Source organism: Primulina eburnea, chromosome 18 (assembly GCF_022965805.1).
Source record: "Primulina eburnea isolate SZY01 chromosome 18, ASM2296580v1, whole genome shotgun sequence".
Lineage (NCBI taxonomy): Eukaryota > Viridiplantae > Streptophyta > Magnoliopsida > Lamiales > Gesneriaceae > Primulina > Primulina eburnea.
In genome coordinates, this window is record NC_133118.1 from 27,732,182 (window position 1) to 27,749,384 (window position 17,203).

The 17,203-nt window shown below is 37.9% G+C and overlaps 1 protein-coding gene and 1 long non-coding RNA gene across 2 annotated transcripts; both read left to right on the forward strand.

Annotated features, from left to right (window-relative positions):
- Window positions 1-5,670: 5,670 nt before the first annotated feature.
- On the forward strand, window positions 5,671-7,113 carry LOC140820063 (chlorophyll a-b binding protein, chloroplastic). Its single transcript, XM_073180371.1, has 5 exons — window positions 5,671-5,830; window positions 5,937-6,125; window positions 6,210-6,247; window positions 6,325-6,839; window positions 6,931-7,113. The coding sequence occupies exons 1-5, from the start codon at window positions 5,775-5,777 to the stop codon at window positions 6,946-6,948; spliced, it is 816 nt and encodes a 271-aa protein (XP_073036472.1). The 5' UTR covers window positions 5,671-5,774; the 3' UTR covers window positions 6,949-7,113.
- A 2,508-nt stretch (window positions 7,114-9,621) lies between these two features.
- LOC140820237 (uncharacterized) lies at window positions 9,622-10,551 on the forward strand. The gene is made up of 3 exons (XR_012115385.1): window positions 9,622-9,680; window positions 9,816-10,252; window positions 10,414-10,551. It is a non-coding gene; the product is annotated as an uncharacterized lncRNA (long non-coding RNA).
- Window positions 10,552-17,203: the final 6,652 nt, after the last annotated feature.

Genomic DNA, 17,203 nt, shown 5'->3' on the forward strand with positions numbered 1-17,203 from the left:
TTCGGGTTTGCTAGTATTGTGGGTAAGGGGGAGAACCATCGGTGCTATGGTGAGCCAAGCGGTGGATCTAGTCCTGGTGGGTCTGGTCCACGTCCTTGGAGGACCCTAGATGCTGATCTACGTCCCTGGTGTGTGGGCTCGTGAGTGGTGCGTCGATTTGAGGGTATAGGCGTGAGTTGTGGCCAAGGGAAGTGCATGAGGTGGACAAATAGGATAGGACCGAGAAGTTAATAAATTTATAGTATTGATTAGCCGTGTGTTAGGGAGAAAATGTCATGGTTTTAGGAGCATTTTAATATGTTAAGATAGGTATAAGGTTGGGAAGAATTTAGTAGAGTTTTGAGTCGGTTCGGTTTGAAACCGGGATTCCGTTTCAAGTTTTAAAACGTGTCGGTTAAGTTCTGATTTTGGCTTGGGATTTACATCTAAGAACACTTATAAAAATGTTTTGGGATATTTTAAGGAGTTTGGTAAGCTTCGGGACAATTTTAGAAGTTCAAGGTTGAAACGATAATTTTTGGGTTTCTAGGGGCAAAATGGTCATTTTGCACCCGGGGTGAGATTTTGGTCCTGTCAGCGCCCTGAGCACAAATTTATGATATTTTAAAATGTTTATGCATCACGTTGATGATTTTTACGCTATTATGATAATTATGGTGCATGCTTGGTTTAAAGGAAAAATTATGTATACGCATTCTTTCAATTAAGTGATGAACATGATGACACGTTTTGAAGGAAGTGATTTAGTTGTGACTAACACGATGACACGATGACATGTAAGGCCCGGGCTCAGTGGGCGGGTAATGCCGTCGCTGATGTCCCTCGCCGCCGGGTACCGCGGTTACACGTAGATGGATCCATCGACTGACATGATGACATGATAATACGAAAGTCACAGCTAATGAACGGAATTCAAATTAAGATTTTAACACGTATATGTTGATACGATGATACATGCTATTACCATGTTTTGACAGGTCACAGTTACGCATATGATATGATAACATGATGAGACATGTTTTGACAAGTTACGATTTTACACGACACGCTTATGTTCATGTTTTTAAGCTCATGAAATGTATGTTGATTATGTTATTTTTCACTGCTGTGTGCTACGTATGTGTACTTGTTATTACTGGTACATGTGTGTTGAGTCTTTAGACTCACTAGGCGTGTGTGATGCAGGTGTCATTTTGATCAAGGGATCGGAGGTGCCGAAGACTGGGTAGGCAGGCGGGATGTGCGGTGACACGACCCGAGGACCATTATTTTTCCGCATATTTATTTATGAGATTGAGAGGAGTTAAACATTTTTATATGTTGATGATATTACGATTTTTACACATTTACGTTTACGTTGATTTTGTATAACGTTAATTATTTTTAAACTGCGATATTCTTGTTGGCAAATGAATATGATTATTTTTAAGTGTTATTTTGTAATTGCGAGCTTTTAAAAAAAAATAAATAAATATTTCCGCACTTTTAAAACTAGTAGACGTTACAATGATTGAACTTGAGAGTAAGCATGTGTTTTCTATGTCTAAGCAATGCAAGTTAAGTATGAAATTCACGTTAGTAAGTTGCAGCAACGGCCCCAGTCGAAGTCCAACGAATCCCTCAACGCCAAGTAAGTATGTATTACGTGCAGAGAAAATATGTTTAAGTTTTTGAGGTATGCTAATTGACTTGTGACCAAATTATGAATGGGTTTGGAAGTCGGTGAACGTGGCCGAGGACCTCTCCGCCCCGTTAAATTATGAACGGGTTAGATCGTGGTTGGAAAGCGTTAAATTATGAACGGGGACCAACCAGCCCGTTAAATTATGAACGGGGATCTCATGTATGCGACAGTGGATACGTCCCTGTCAGCCCAGTACTGTGGTATGTCTGATCAGGCGTTTATTATGTATGGGTCACTTGCTTTGAAACATCCTCTACGCAAAATGATGAAGTTATGTATGTTTACGTATGCAGTATGTTTATGGAAGTTTAAGTTATGGCACGTCGGAGTATGTATGTACGTATGTTCAAGTTTTAATGCACAAGTTCAAGTTTCAAATTATGTATGTCCTATTTTAAAGTTGCATGCGACCTTAATATGTAGTACTCGTTATTCCAGTTTATACGTGTTGAGTCTTTAGACTCACTAGACTTGATCGATGCAGGTGACTATGTTGAGGAGACAGGAGGTGATGACCAAGGGGCAGGCTTGGACTGAGCGGGAGGCTAACCCGAGGACCGCAAAGTTTATGTTTTTACGCAAATGTTAATTAACTCTGATTTCTTGGTTCGAGGGAAATACTTTGAGCAAAACTTTTGTGAGCAAATTTTATTGTAGTACTTTGAACCGCCATGTCTTATGGAGGACTTGGTTGGGATATTTTTATGGCAAACTTTGAATGTTATTTTATGTCTAAGAAAATTTTTAATTCTTCCGCAAATTTTAAGTAGTGTAGAATACGGTTCGTTACACTTGACCCATTTCACAATAGATTTGCTAATTTTTTTTTTTTTTTTGCCAAAAGAATGTCATTAATATTTTTTTTATTACATTCTTATGAATTCATTCGTATATCTATATTATATAATTATAATAAACCCTTGTACAACTAAATTTTAATTTTTTTTCTGCGAAGTCTTATTTGAAATTACAATTCTACCTTTATTGTATCATTTTTGTTGGGGGCAATAATTGTCTCTGCTTGATAGAGCAATCAAACTGTGGTGCTTGAGCTACTGTGCGGTTTAAAAAATTTGAGTTGCACCATTATCACCAGCTATAGTTTTTGGTAAAGTGGCAAGCGCTCGATCCTACAATTGGTATCAGAGCCAAGGTTACGGGTTTGATTCCCATTGATTGCATGGAGTACAATTATTGGGAGGGAGATTGTTGGGTGCAATAATTGTCCCTGTTTGGTAGAGCGATCGAACTGTGGTGCTTGAGCTGCTATGTGATTTAAAAGACTTGAGTTGCACCATTATCACCAGCTATAATTTTTGGTAAAGCGGCAAGCGCTCGGTCTTACAATTGGTATCAGAACCAATGTCACGGGTTCGATTCTCATTGATTGCATGGAATGCAATTATTGTTAGGGAGATTGTTGGGTGCAATAATTGTCACTGCTTAGTAGAGCAATCGAACCATGGTGCTTGAGCTTCTGTGCGATTTAAAAAACTTGAGTTGCACCATTATCACTCGCTATAACTTTTGGTAAAGTGGCAAGCGCTCGATCCTACAATTTTATTGGTGATTTTTTTTCTTCTTAAAATAACATTTGTTTTAAATATTTCAATCATGTTGTTAAAGGAGATAAAATAAGTAACTAATTTTTAAGTTATATTTTAAATAATTCACTATATTTTAAATTTCTTTCTATATATAATTTTTATGTGAGTGCTCAATTGCTATATAAGTAGGTTTTTTGTGAGATGGTCTCATGAATCTTTATCTGCGAGACATGTCAAACCTACCGATATTCACAATAAAAAGTAATATTTCTAGCATAGCAAATAATATTTTTTCATGGAGGACTCAAATAAGATATTCATCTCACAAAATAAAACTCGTTAAACTGTCTCACACAAATTTTGTCTTACTGTATAAAAATATTTTAAACAGGCTTCCATGAGTCAAGGTCTAGGCCCCATTTTAGTAAGACTTTTAGTACGGATCCCACATGTCCAAATAATTTAGGATCCTTGAATATTATGAGAATGTTATCCTATTGCTAGTGTTGGTGTAAGTGGCTCAAATCTGATTATTGGTGAGTTGTACATGAGTATTTTTATAAAATCTAAAATATTTCTATATGTCTAAGGTTGTATTAAACAGATGATGTAACAAATTATGTAACTCTGATTCATTGGATAGTGAAATTTTATGCTTGTTCACGTGGACGTAGACACATAGCCGAACCACATAAATTGTTGTGTTATTTTATCTAGTTTTTAAAATTATTCCATGTATTAATCGTAATTGTTGCACGACAGAAGTACACGAGCCGAGTCATACTACTCAAGCTCGATTCGATTCGATTTTAATTTTTTAGGTTCAAACTCGACTCAAACTCGATCAAGTATTAAATTTAAAGTTCGATTTCAACTAAAAAAGTATCTAGTTATTCGAGCTCGAAAAGCTAGAAAATCTTGGTAGCATAATTTTAGGGTTCAGATTTTATATTTTTGTACAAAAAAAATACTTAAATTGCACATAAACTATAATATATAGTTACTAGAGTAGCCCGCGAGTAGTTACTTGAGTAGAAACAATCAAAATTCTAACTCGACTTGAGTGAAAAATCGAGCTACTCAAACTCGGTCAAATCAAACTTGAATCAAGTTTTGATCGAACCGCTTATAAGCTATTGACGAATAACTTTACTCGCTTGCACTCTTGGAGTAACTGTAATAATTTTAAGAATAATATTATTTAAAATTTCAATAAAAATAATAGTAATGGCACTCCACTAGAGGCACCACAATGTGTGTGAACTTTTTTGGCCATGATGCTAATTCTAATATGCTTTTATTTTGAATGATTACTGGTATAGAGTTGATGTTATTTTTGTTAGATAATGATTTTAGGATAAATTGTAACAATAAGGCTCCGTTTGGTACGTCTGATAGGATAAACAAATGATTAATAATTAGAGTGATTAAAAAATGAGATATATGGATTAATAGTATGGTTTATATTTATAATTATAATTTACATTTATTAAAATTAATTTAAATCATTAAAAAAATAAATTAAAATTGAAAAAATATTTATTTTCGTAAAAAATTAATTAACAAGATTATAAATTTATAAAAAATTAATTTAAGATAGATTTGCATTACAATTTATTTTCTTTAAAATGATTGAAAATAATTAAAATATATGAAATTAATTTATAAAAAATATAATAAAAATTTAAATATTATATTAATTATTAAATTTTCACTAATTTTAATTTTCATATTATATTGAAGAAAACAATTCAAAGGTATTATGGTCAATATCCAATCTTATCATGATCACTATTCGAAAATTATTAATTATCACACCCTTTGAGGATGGATATTTAATCACACAAATAACATGAATAATGTGGGCTTCAATCATAATCAATGGCCTATAGATTGATAAAAAAACGAACCAAACACGAGATAAAGGAATGATTATTAAATAATATATATATATATATATATATATATATATATATATATTTATATATATATATATATATATATATATATATATATATATATATATATATATATATAAACACACACTCTCTTATTGTTCTCATCAACAATTTAATAAATATTCATATCTTACTCGAAATCATTCAAATTCGAGAAAATACAATAAAATGGTAATAAAATATTTGGTAAGATAATGCAGATCGAAATTGAATACCTCATCGAGGATGAGGATGAGAATGAAGACGTAGATGATAAATGAAAATAGGAGTAGAAGATATAAAATCTTACCCAAATTCGATCTATTTTCTTACCTAAAGTAAATCCACAACAACTAAACATGTGAACCACCAACATTTTCAAGATTCTTGGGTGCTATGGCGAGATCAAAAACTGAAGGTATAGGAACTAAATATCAGATTGTGGCGGCCACATGGCATCCCGACCAGCCAATCAAACCCACTCCTCTATCCTTACTAAGATAAAGCCACTCCATATAAACATCAACACTCTGCGTTCTTAACATCCTTCAATATTCTCGCATTTGCATTTGAATTTCAAGAAACAAGAAAAGGTACTGGTGGAAAATGTCCTCTGCTTGTGCATCATCGACCATTGCGGCTGTTGCTTTCTCTTCTCCAAGGTTAGCAAGTGCTTTCTTGCCCAACTCAGAGAAATTTACTGCCTTAAAGTAACGCTTTCTTCCTCTGTTTTTGATGTAATTTGAGAAAACAAAAGTGTATTTGTAGTTCCCAGAAGAATGAATCAGTTGTGGGAGCGACAAAGGCTGCTTTCTTAGGAGGAAGGAGATTGAGAGTAAGCAAGGTGGGCACTGCTCCATCTGAAGCAAGATCAGTCAATGTATCATGTGCCGCTGTTGATCCAAACAGACCACTGTGGTTCCCAGGAAGCACCCCTCCCCCTTGGCTCGATGGCAGGTCCGGCGAGACTCTGAAACTAACATGTTTAGTTCTTGTTTATCGTATTATTTTCAATGTCTGACTAGAAATCTTGGTTTGCAGCCTTCCCGGAGACTTCGGTTTCGATCCTCTCGGCCTAGGTAACCCAACTGCGCTTTAAACCTCATTTCTTCTCGGTTTTTTTCTTTCATCATGTTAAGAATTTACTTTGTTGCAGCATCGGACCCGGAGACCTTGAAATGGTTCGTACAATCGGAGATCGTGCATTGCAGATGGGCCATGCTTGGTGCTGCGGGAATCTTCATCCCCGAGTTCCTAACCAAGTTGGGTATCTTGAACACCCCATCATGGTACAGTGCTGGGGAACTAGACTACTTCACTGACACCACAACACTCTTCATAATCGAGTTGGTTCTGATTGGGTGGGCCGAGGGACGGAGATGGGCGGACATACTGAAGCCCGGATGTGTGAACACGGACCCGATCTTCCCCAACAACAAGCTCACAGGAACCGACGTGGGTTACCCGGGTGGCCTGTGGTTCGACCCTCTGGGGTGGGGCAGCGGATCCGATGAAAAAGTGAAGGAATTGAGAACAAAGGAGATCAAGAATGGCAGGTTGGCTATGTTGGCTGTAATGGGAGCCTGGTTCCAGCATATCTACACTGGAACTGGACCCATCGATAACCTCTTCGCTCACCTTGCTGATCCAGGCCACGCCACAGTTTTTGCTGTAAGTGAAGATTGATCAGAATTCATGAATCATTTGCTAGTTTTGATTGAAATCTGTGTTTGAAATTCACCTATGTTCGATTGTGTTGCAGGCTTTCACCCCCAAGTAAGAGTTGCCGGAGAATTTGTCGTCGAAGGCGAATCAGCAACGTGGTTTATTTGATTAAATTTTTTTTTATTGTTAGAGTTGTATTTGGTAAATGTTCCAATGCCGAAAAAAGGAGCTTCTGCATTGTACAAATACTTGCAAGAAATCCCCACTCTGTTCCTGTCCATGTATCTCTGTTCTTCGTGAAATGGATTTTCTATCCAAACTCATGACAAAATATTTTTATACAAAAAGATTATTTTCATGATAAGTATGAGCCGGATCGATTCGTCTCATGAGTATATACCTATGAGATCGCCTTACAAGATATGTTGGAATTTTGATGCTTAATGAATGCAAATTAAGCAAGTAAATCAATGTGTTTGATTTGGAAAAATTCGAAAAGAAAAACGAAGCTTAATGAACGAATATTAAGTTCGATTGTTCTGAATAAAACTCGAAAAAGTTCATCATATGTTGAAAGAACATAAATCGAGTAGTCGGAACGTGTAAGGGACGGAAAAAAAAAACTCGGTGAACAGTGCCATGCGCGCGGTCGCGCGGGCATGCGCGCAGCCGCGCGCGCGTGCATGCCGAGACAGTGGCAGGCGCGCGGCCGCGCGTGTCTGCGCGCAGCCGCGCGCGGCGCTGCTCGGCAACGTTCGCACGGACGCGTCCCTTCGAAATTTTCAGACGTTTTTTTTATTTCTTTGGCATTGTTTGATGTGTGTGATCAGTTACAATGGCCAAGAGACATCCCTATGAATGAAAGATCATGTCTTTTCATTTGAAAATCATTAAATGCATGATTATTCAAAATCAAAAACTTTTTTTATCAAAACATCATATGCATATTGATCTTCTTCTTCCTTCTTCTTCAAGAGAGAGTTCATCCATTTCTTTGTGAAAGAACTTGAATATTTGAGTGCTCATTATTCAAGTGTTGTAGTTGTATCTTGGGAGAAGATTGCCACAAAACTCTAGCACATTGTGAGGGCAAATTCTTCTTAAGGAGAAAGTGTTCAACACTTGACTCTACAAAGCCATTTTCATTGTTTTCTTCTTGTTTTCCATCATTTTTGAATACCCCAAACAACAAGATATACTCCTGCGAATTAAGATTTATCAAAAACCTTAAAACAGCAAATGATAACATCTATATGACCCCGCAATTTGCTCTCCGACTGACGGTTTTTTATTTAAATGATGAATTTAGGAGTGATTATATTCATGCTATGGAGCAAGTAGACTATTTTAAATGGTATTTCACTTCGCTACTTCTTCTTTGACTGTCCCAAGTGGTGGCTCTCGATTCTGGATCACGTTGCGTGCTCGCACAATTTTTTTTATAATTATTTAAATATAAATTCAAAAAATAATAGAGTTGTAAAAAGTTATATTGTAATTTGAAATTATTACATATTGCTGTCACGCCCTACGGACCGGGTTGGTCGACACCGACGTTACTCTAAAATTTACATTCGAAAACAACAAGCCTCAGAAATACAAAATTCAGAAACCGGTCTTTTTATTCATAAATACCGAATATTTCAATGTCTGATACAAACTCAAATGACTAATGTTTTACATCGGAAATTAAAACCAGACATAACAATGTCTTAATAGATGCAGCGGAATATAAAAACATAAATCAGAACTAAGAAATAACAGTCTTCTTCACCAGCTCCAGAACTAATTTTGCTCTTCTTCTTCTAACCTTTCTTCCTCGTTCTTATCTGAGATGAGTTTGGTGGGTAAGTGATATGGTCGTCACTCAGTAAGCGGGGGCGGGAATAACTCTCAGTTTTCAAAACCATTTTCAACAGAAACAGTAATATAGATAATATACAGAAATTCTTATTTTCAGAACATGAATCAGTATTCAGGAATCACAGGTTTCAGAATAGAAATCATAATAAAAATCTTAGCAAGCAAGCACTGAGCACGTTTGTAAATTTCATGGCTAAACTGATATCAGACCCCTATATTTTCTCTCCTCTAAGTGGTGAGGCTAGAAATCATAAATCAGGAATCATGAATGTTTCAGAATATATATTCCTACCATTAGTTCACTAGGTTTCAGTGGTTCAAAATCAATATCAGAAATAAAAAATACATATTCTTTGCTTCAAAACAGGAATTATCAAACTGATTTCAAGATATTTATACATAAGTCACTAACAGTAATTTGCTAAGAGTTTCGATTGAAGTCTGAAATCTGCTAGTTCTCCCTATTGGATTTTACTGCTCGAAAAAGAACCTTCTTATGTGGCCCAATAACTATAATAGGCCCAGCCCATTTCCATTTAGTTATATAAACCCAACCCATTTGAGAAATCAGAGATAGCGAGCGGCTCAATCCAGAAAGAAAGCTCTTCCCCCAGCCTTGCAACTCTTCGTTTCTCTCTTGTTTCTGCAGCCCTCGCGTATCGCTGCCCTCGTTCGGAGAAGTAGCCCAGCAGCTAGCAATCTTCTACCTCAATTATATTATACTTTTCCTGCCATGAATCGGAAGTTATTGAGCTCGATCGGCTTGTTTTCCAGCAGGTGTTCGCGTAAACTTTGATTCGGTTTTAGGGAAGGTTTTGGCTTCGATTATTGGTTGATATTAGTGGATTAGTTTGTATAAGTGAAGTATTAAGCTTTTCCATATTTTTCCAGCTTGTTTCTGACTGTGAATAGTGTTTCCGATGACTTTTCCGACGAGCCATCTTCGCAAGACCACTATTGTGCGTTTTAGCTTTGATTCTTGAGGTATTAAGCTTGAAATTTCAGATTATATTCCGGTTTTATAGGCTGCCCGGAATTCGAATTTTAACCGCTTCGAATTAAATTGTTTAGTCAGTTGGAATGCAGTATACTGAAGTGTATAGCGAATTTTTATTGTAGGTTATAACGTTGGACGAGTTCATTTGATAGTCCTTAAAAAATTACTGTGTTATTATAAATTGTAGTTGAGGTACGCTCAAACCTATATCATTATGACGCTTATATTGGCGTGTAAGAATATTCAGTGAATGTTGTCTGCTATTATGTACCTTGAATGTTTATTCTAATGCATTCATGTATTAATTGTATTGGCATGACATATTGAGCCTTGACTCTTTTGACGGCGATTTATGTTGATTCTGTTGAGATATATTGAGTCATCAGAGGGACGAGTGGGTTAAGATTAGCCACATTCTCAGATGACAGCTAGGGACGAGCGACTTAGCTACTCGCATTCCCGATGCTACGTGCATGGACGAGCGGCGATTTGATGCTGCATTCCTGTCACAGGTGGCCACTATTATTGTTGATGATGCTATTCTTTTGGACTCTATTTGGTATCTGTTATTCCATTGGACCACTCATGCATCACATGACATTGCATTTACTTGGTATTATTACATATCTTTTATATACGTCGTGATTTTACTGGTTTGTTATACTGAGGTCCGACCCATGTTTTCTTTTCATTTTGTGGTTTTTTTTTATGCCATAGCAGGTCATTCCAGGGGATTTGACGCATTTGGTGGAGCTTCAGCGAGTGGTACCTAGTAGTCAGTTGATTTGTGTCAGAGTTCTCAGATATTTATATATTATACTGGTTTGATACATTTACCAGGGAGATGCCCTGCGTAGCTGTATGGTGTTGTTTTTGTTAGAGTAGGTGCCCGTCGAGCCAAGTGTTGGCCGAGTGTTCACAATGAAACTCTATGTATAAACGATCTTTATTTTAATTATATTTGAAATTATTGTTTTGGCACATCTTTATCTGTATACCCATGCTAGTTGCATAGATAAAGTCCTTGAATATACAAATAGTAGAAAGAATATGAGATGCTCATATGATGAGTATCATGAAACTCATATTTGGAATACTGTATATTCTAAACAGTTCCTAGTCGATTCAGCCGCCGCTAAGAAGGATATAGGCCGCTCGAGTTAGAGACTAGTATCTGCGATGTGAGTACCATGTTTCATTGGTAGGGGACATTGTGATGTCCAAGCATGCAGATAGGTGCTCCTGGTAGAGTGCACTGAACAACCCTCCATTAAGGACTTTCCAAGTGGTTCTCACTTATCGAGTGGAAACGTCCTAGTTTATGGTTGTACATCATTAGTCCTTATGACCCGGGACAACATTGAGACTCTATGTGCTAGCATTGCACTTTGACTTGTTTACCGACTCTCAAGGGGTTATCAGGTGGCAAGGTTGGGTGTTCTGTCGAAACATATAGGAGTCGATGCATTGTAGTCGGGGATTCACCGCTTACCTTCGGGTATGGATATCCTATGTATTTTCATGTATATGTAGTGTGAAATCTCTGATCAGAGTATGGTGGTAATTATGAAAGGAGTTTCATAGATTACACCATCGATGCAACTACGGCATGACACATAGTATCGATTCATTGACAACTCTCGATAAACCAATGGTTGTCGAATCGGTCGGGATTTATGAGTTGAAGGGACCGTACTGTACGCTAACCATAATTGAATGGTTCTTGCAGGCACTATCATTTGATACCTAGGGAATCATGTAAGCGATGCTGCTAGGCGTTTAACATGATTGGTTGGGTACTATCAGACTTGAGTTCTGACGTTCTTGTTATCAAGGAGTTGATGAGTAAGAATGGAGCAATTGGGGTATGCTCATATAAGGACATGTTTAGTCCGAATCACATGGAGATGTGAACCCACGGCTAGTTGTATCAATGAACCATGGAGGGCCACACAAGTGCTGGCTTTCTAGATCCCGTTGAGAAGTAAAATTAGTTCAATGTGTTGAACGACTTATAAAAGAGTTTATAAGCGTAAGGAAAATTAGAAGTATGACTTCTATAAAGGTGAAACTAGTTCAATGTGTTGAACGACTTATAAATGAGTTTATAAGTGTAAGGAAAAATAGAAGTATGACTTTTATGAGAGAAATGTAAATTTTAATTTATGGAAGTGTTCCTAAATTAAAAGTTGGCCAAGTGAATAATGTATTTGAAAATTGTGATTTTCATAAACATTATTATGGACTAAATTAAATTAATTCAAGTGTTGAATTAATTAAACACTAGTGGACCTAGTAGAGTCCAAATAATTAAATTAATTCAAGTGTTGAATTAATTAAATCATATTGAGTCTTGTAGAGCTCAATTTAAATTAATTATTTAACTAGTGGGACTTGGGTAAATTCAAGTAATGTTTAATTAGTCTCAAATATGTTTGAGATAATTAAATTTAGTCCATGGTTTTTAATTTGTTAAAAACCATATAATATATGCATGCATGGGAGGTGAAGGGTTGGAGACAACTTTTGCAACTATCAAGGCTTGGCATGCTACTTTTGTCTCTACTTTTTGCAAGACCAAGACAAGTCTCCCTTCCCCCTCATTCAAGCTAGATGGCCGAATTCTACACACATATTCTCTCAAAGTTTTCTCTCAATTTTTCTCTTCAAGCGTTGAGGAAGAAAAATACTTCTCTTTGAAAAATCCTTTTATTTTTCTAGTGCAAAATAAGAGGGGTTCTAGTTTGCTAGTGGTGGGCCTAATTTGAAGGAAAGAAAGGAGTCCAAGGAAGCTTGTAGATCTTCATTCCATTCAAGAGCCAAGTTGTTTACAACTTGGTTGAAACCATCATCAACCTTAAGAGGTTGATAGGTAACTATTTCTAAACACACTATGAATGTCATTTTGGTGTTTTATTGTATTTCCTACACAAACTCATGGTGGCCGAAATTTATATGCTAAAATCGAAAAATTTTGTGCTTCCGTTGCGTTTCCGGCCACCGTAACCGATCCACTTTCAGTTTTTATGTAAACCTTCCTAGGACCATGATTAAGCCCCTAATAAGTTGCTCGACCTAACCTAACGAACCAAGCATGCACAGCCCCTCAAGTCGTGCCCTTCCAACCGACGCGCGACAAGGGAACTCGCCTACAACCCTTCCCCTTCAAACCATCCTTCCCTCAACCCCTATAGGTCCATAACTAGACCTTCCTAAGACCCATTGTGGGGACCCGGACGCTAATCAAGTTCTTAATCATCATTGGAACTAGTTAATCAATAATAAACAGGTCTAATTTTTTTTTTTTTAAATGCGGAACGTAGTGACATACAACATAGATACATATCAGTATATAAAATACAAATCCTGTATTTCAACATTTATTCAAACTAGGGTTTAAAACTAAAGTCAAGTGTTTAACCCTACATCTAGTCCAAGTCCGGTGCCACCACTCTAATCACGATCTAGCTCTTCATCTCCTCGGCCCTGGACCTGTCCCACCTGTTGTCAAGTACACATACAGACAAGACAACAGCCAGATATACCGGTGAGAATATAATCCCCAGTATAAATCAATGAAACATGCAATCATATAAACAATATAAAGCATGTAATCAGGTAACATAAATATGTATCAAAATCTGAAACATAAACAATATCAAATCAAACTGTCGACATCAATCATAATTCAGACTAGACTCAATCCTAGTCTAGGGATCCCGGTTTCCAGATGTGGTATTCCTATATCGAATTCCGTAAAGGATGAAACCATAATCTCTATTACTCGATATAACCAGTGCCCTGGTATTCCTATATCGAATTCCGTAATAGAAGAATTCCAATACCCTTTACTCGATATAACCAAATATGGTGTTCCTATATCGAATTCCGTAATAGATTCCATTACTCGATATAACCAAACATCCAGTGTCCTGACCTAACCGTCAATGACTGTAGCTCTATCGCTAATATCCTATCTTGAGACATCGTGCAATGTGCCGTGGCGATACCACCATTATCCGGCACTTCTGTCACAAGATAACTCGTCTAATACCTGTCATCTAAATTCAAGAGAACAAGTACATTAATCAATGTAATGCAATTATCCATGCAATAAAATAAAGTATGTGATTTAGGGAAACCCAAGTCTAAACCGACTCAAGTCCATCTCCCAATACCACATTGACTTATACCTTTCTTTCGTTGGTTTCTGGCTCAGTCGAAGCCCTGAACTCAAGGCCTGTGTCAAGTTGTAGCCTACGTCGCTAGGAACTTGGTACCGAAGTCGGATTACAATTCAGACGGACGGATGGATCGTAAATCGAATTCTGGAACTCAAAAGCAATTCTTCCCCGAAGCTCTCGATTTCTTTCTGAGAAATCTGAATTGCTTGCTTATATATATATATATATATATATATATAAACCTCGCATGCATAAGGACAAATGGCTAACTCTCGGCCCAACACGTCTCGCGCTCGAGCGGTGGAAATCTACCGCTCGGGCGCGAGCTCGGCGCTCGGGCGGTTAGACCTTACCGCCCGGGCGCAGAAGGTTCTGCCCTCGATTCAGCATGCTTGGCGCTCGGGCGGTCAAAAACTACCGCCCGGGCGCCACCTTCTCTGCCCGAACATTACCTTCTTGAACATTGGCGCTCGAGCGGTCATTTTCTACCGCTCGGGCGCCACTAGTTCTGTCCAAGCATTACACCCGTCGCGTAAAATCTCATTTTGTGTCCCGATTAATCCTTTCGTAATCATATCAAATTATAAATCAATAATTACAGATTACTAGGATTAAATTTTCGGGCATTACATTCCTCCCCCCCTAAGATACGATTTCGTCCTCGAAATCACAAGCACTCAATCATATCAAACAGGAGTATATACAAAACTGTATAAGGAATTTACATCAATTAAACAATGCTGGGAATTCCTGTCTCATATCAGATTCAGTCTCCCAAGTGGCTTCTTCCAGGCCATGACGAGTCCATTGAACTTTCACTAGAGGAATCGTCTTTGTTCTGAGCTGTTTATCTTTACGATCGATAATCCGAATCGGTTTCTCGACATAACTCAATGTCTCATCCAGCTCGATCTCGTCTGGCTGTATCACATGAGAGTCATCAGGGAGATATTTCCGCAGCATCGATACATGAAAGACATCATGTATTCCAGATAATGAAGGCGGCAATGCTAGTCGATAGGCACGATCTCCTATCTTCTCGAGAATCTCATAAGGACCCACATATCTTGGAGACAATTTCCCTTTCTTGCCAAATCTGACAACACCTCGGAAAGGAGAAATCTTCAAAAATACTCTATCTCCTGCCTCAAATACCAACGGTCGTCGTCTGAGGTTGGCGTATTTGGCTTGTCGGTCCTGAGCTGCCTTCATTTTCTTCTGAATCAGTTTCACCTTCTCAGTCATATTTCTGATCATATCAGGTCCAGTCTCAGGAACTTCAGAGATATCATCCCAATATAATGGGGATCTGCATTTCTTTCCGTACAATGCTTCAAATGGTGCCATCTCGATACTCGTTTGATAGCTATTGTTGTACGAAAACTCACAAAGTGGCAATGCATCTTGCCATCCAGTGCTAAAATCCAGCACTACAGCTCTCAGCATATCTTCCAATGTCTGAATCGTACGCTCTGACTGTCCGTCAGTCTGTGGATGATATGCGGTACTAAGATGTAACTTCGTACCAAGAGCTTTGTAAGGCTCGAGAATTGTCAATTGGCATGGATGTTAGACTTGTATAGATAAGAATGCATGAATTATGAGATTTTGAGCAGCAGGGCCGAAGCCACATCGCACCCGCGGTGTTAAGACTACCGCCCCCGCGGTGTAGGTGATAGAAAATTGGGAGATTTTTGCGAAGTAACACCGCTCCCGCGGTGCGCGCAAGACCGCACCCGCGGTGCTGAGACCGCACCCGCGGCGGTGCAAGCGCCGCACCCGCGGTGCGTGAATTTCCGAAAATGATAGGGCTGCCGAGGGCTTAGCGCACCCGCGCTCTTGAGACACCGCACCCGCGGTTTGCATGCGAAAATGCCACCTTTGAATTTCGTGTTGACACATGGCTTGGGGTATATAAGCTTGCATGACACCTCATTTTCTTCATCTGATCAGCAAGTAGGAACCGAGAGAGCTTGGAGGGAGGAGCTTTCATTCTTTTGATTTTCAACTTGAGAGTTTGCATGATTTAGCCATCCGAATTTTGTTCCGAGTTAAGATTTGCGATCCTTACAGCGTTGGCTACGAAAGGATGTAAGTATTGTTCATTTCCAGCATGTCTCGATATGTATGTGTTGGGGGAATTCAGATTTGAGTTAGAATATGTGTTCTTGATATATAGAGCATAGTATATTCGTTGTCGGATCGATTTTCAGACACCGTATGTTATTGGCTCGATTTTCAGCATGTATTGTGTTGAGAATATGCAGATTTCAGCATGTATATTGATAGTATGAGTTGCTTGTGATTGAGTATGATGGAGTAGACTATTAGTGAGTTATCGGTATCGAAGAAGTACGTTGTTATGCCGTCAAATTATATCAAAACCGAGTATTGAATTGTATATGTGCTGAATTGAATTGAGAACTGATATTGCATGTCTACATTGCCTTTCAGAGTTGTTATTGTCAGACTCGACATTCCGATTTCAAGATCTCGACAGACATTGTGCGATAAGAAAGGTATAATTCATGTGGTCACGGGATTGCACAACTCGATTCAGATTTGATACGAGTTTCCCTAAATCACATACTAGATTGTTATTACATTGATTATGTAATGCCTTGTTTATTGATTTATATTCGAGTCCTGAGATAGGAGAGATTGGCAGACTTGCCAAAACTAGACGTTTCGGTGTATCGACGCATAGGAGCAGATTTGCTATATGTGTAGACCCTCGATACAGAGTTGACCGAAGTCTAGGAATAAGACGTACCGTTACCCCGAGTGGTTGGGTAGGTAACAGACCGTCTTATTCACACCGGGATCCCTAGATTAGAAAAGAGTCGAGTCAAGTTGTGAATTGTCGAATACAGATTTGTATTCTACTACATGTTTAGATGTATATTCATGTTACTTGATTTATGTTATGCATTGTACATGATTTATTACATTGCATGCATCCATGTTTTATACTGGGATATGTTCTCACCGGAGTTATCCGGCTGTTGTCGTGTCTGTATGTGTGCATGGCAACAGGTGGGGCAGGATCAGGGGTCACGAGCTAGATGAGAGATGATGATAGCGTGGAGATCTCGGGCATTGCAGATTACTAGTGTTTTCTTATGGAACATTGTACTACTTATGTTTGTAGTTGTCATGTGAACACTAGTGTATGTTGTACGAACAGACTTGTATGTACATTACGTTGTTTAATTTCTATCGAGATATGTTATGCTTTAGTTAGTACATTTGAATTAAAATTAAAAGCAAAATTTTGACCCACATTTTCGAACAAAGATCCAATTAAATCCCAAAAGAATAGAGTT

What these genes read in the sequence shown, in the direction of transcription:
- LOC140820063 (XM_073180371.1), top strand. Translation starts at nt 5,775, where the DNA reads ATGTCCTCTGCTTGTGCATCATCGACCATTGCGGCTGTTGCTTTCTCT. An exon ending in CCCCCTTGGCTCGATGGCAG is followed by an intron (nt 6,126 to 6,209) that starts GTCCGGCGAGAC and finishes CTTGGTTTGCAG; the next exon opens with CCTTCCCGGAGACTTCGGTT. An exon ending in TTTCGATCCTCTCGGCCTAG is followed by an intron (nt 6,248 to 6,324) that starts GTAACCCAACTG and finishes ACTTTGTTGCAG; the next exon opens with CATCGGACCCGGAGACCTTG.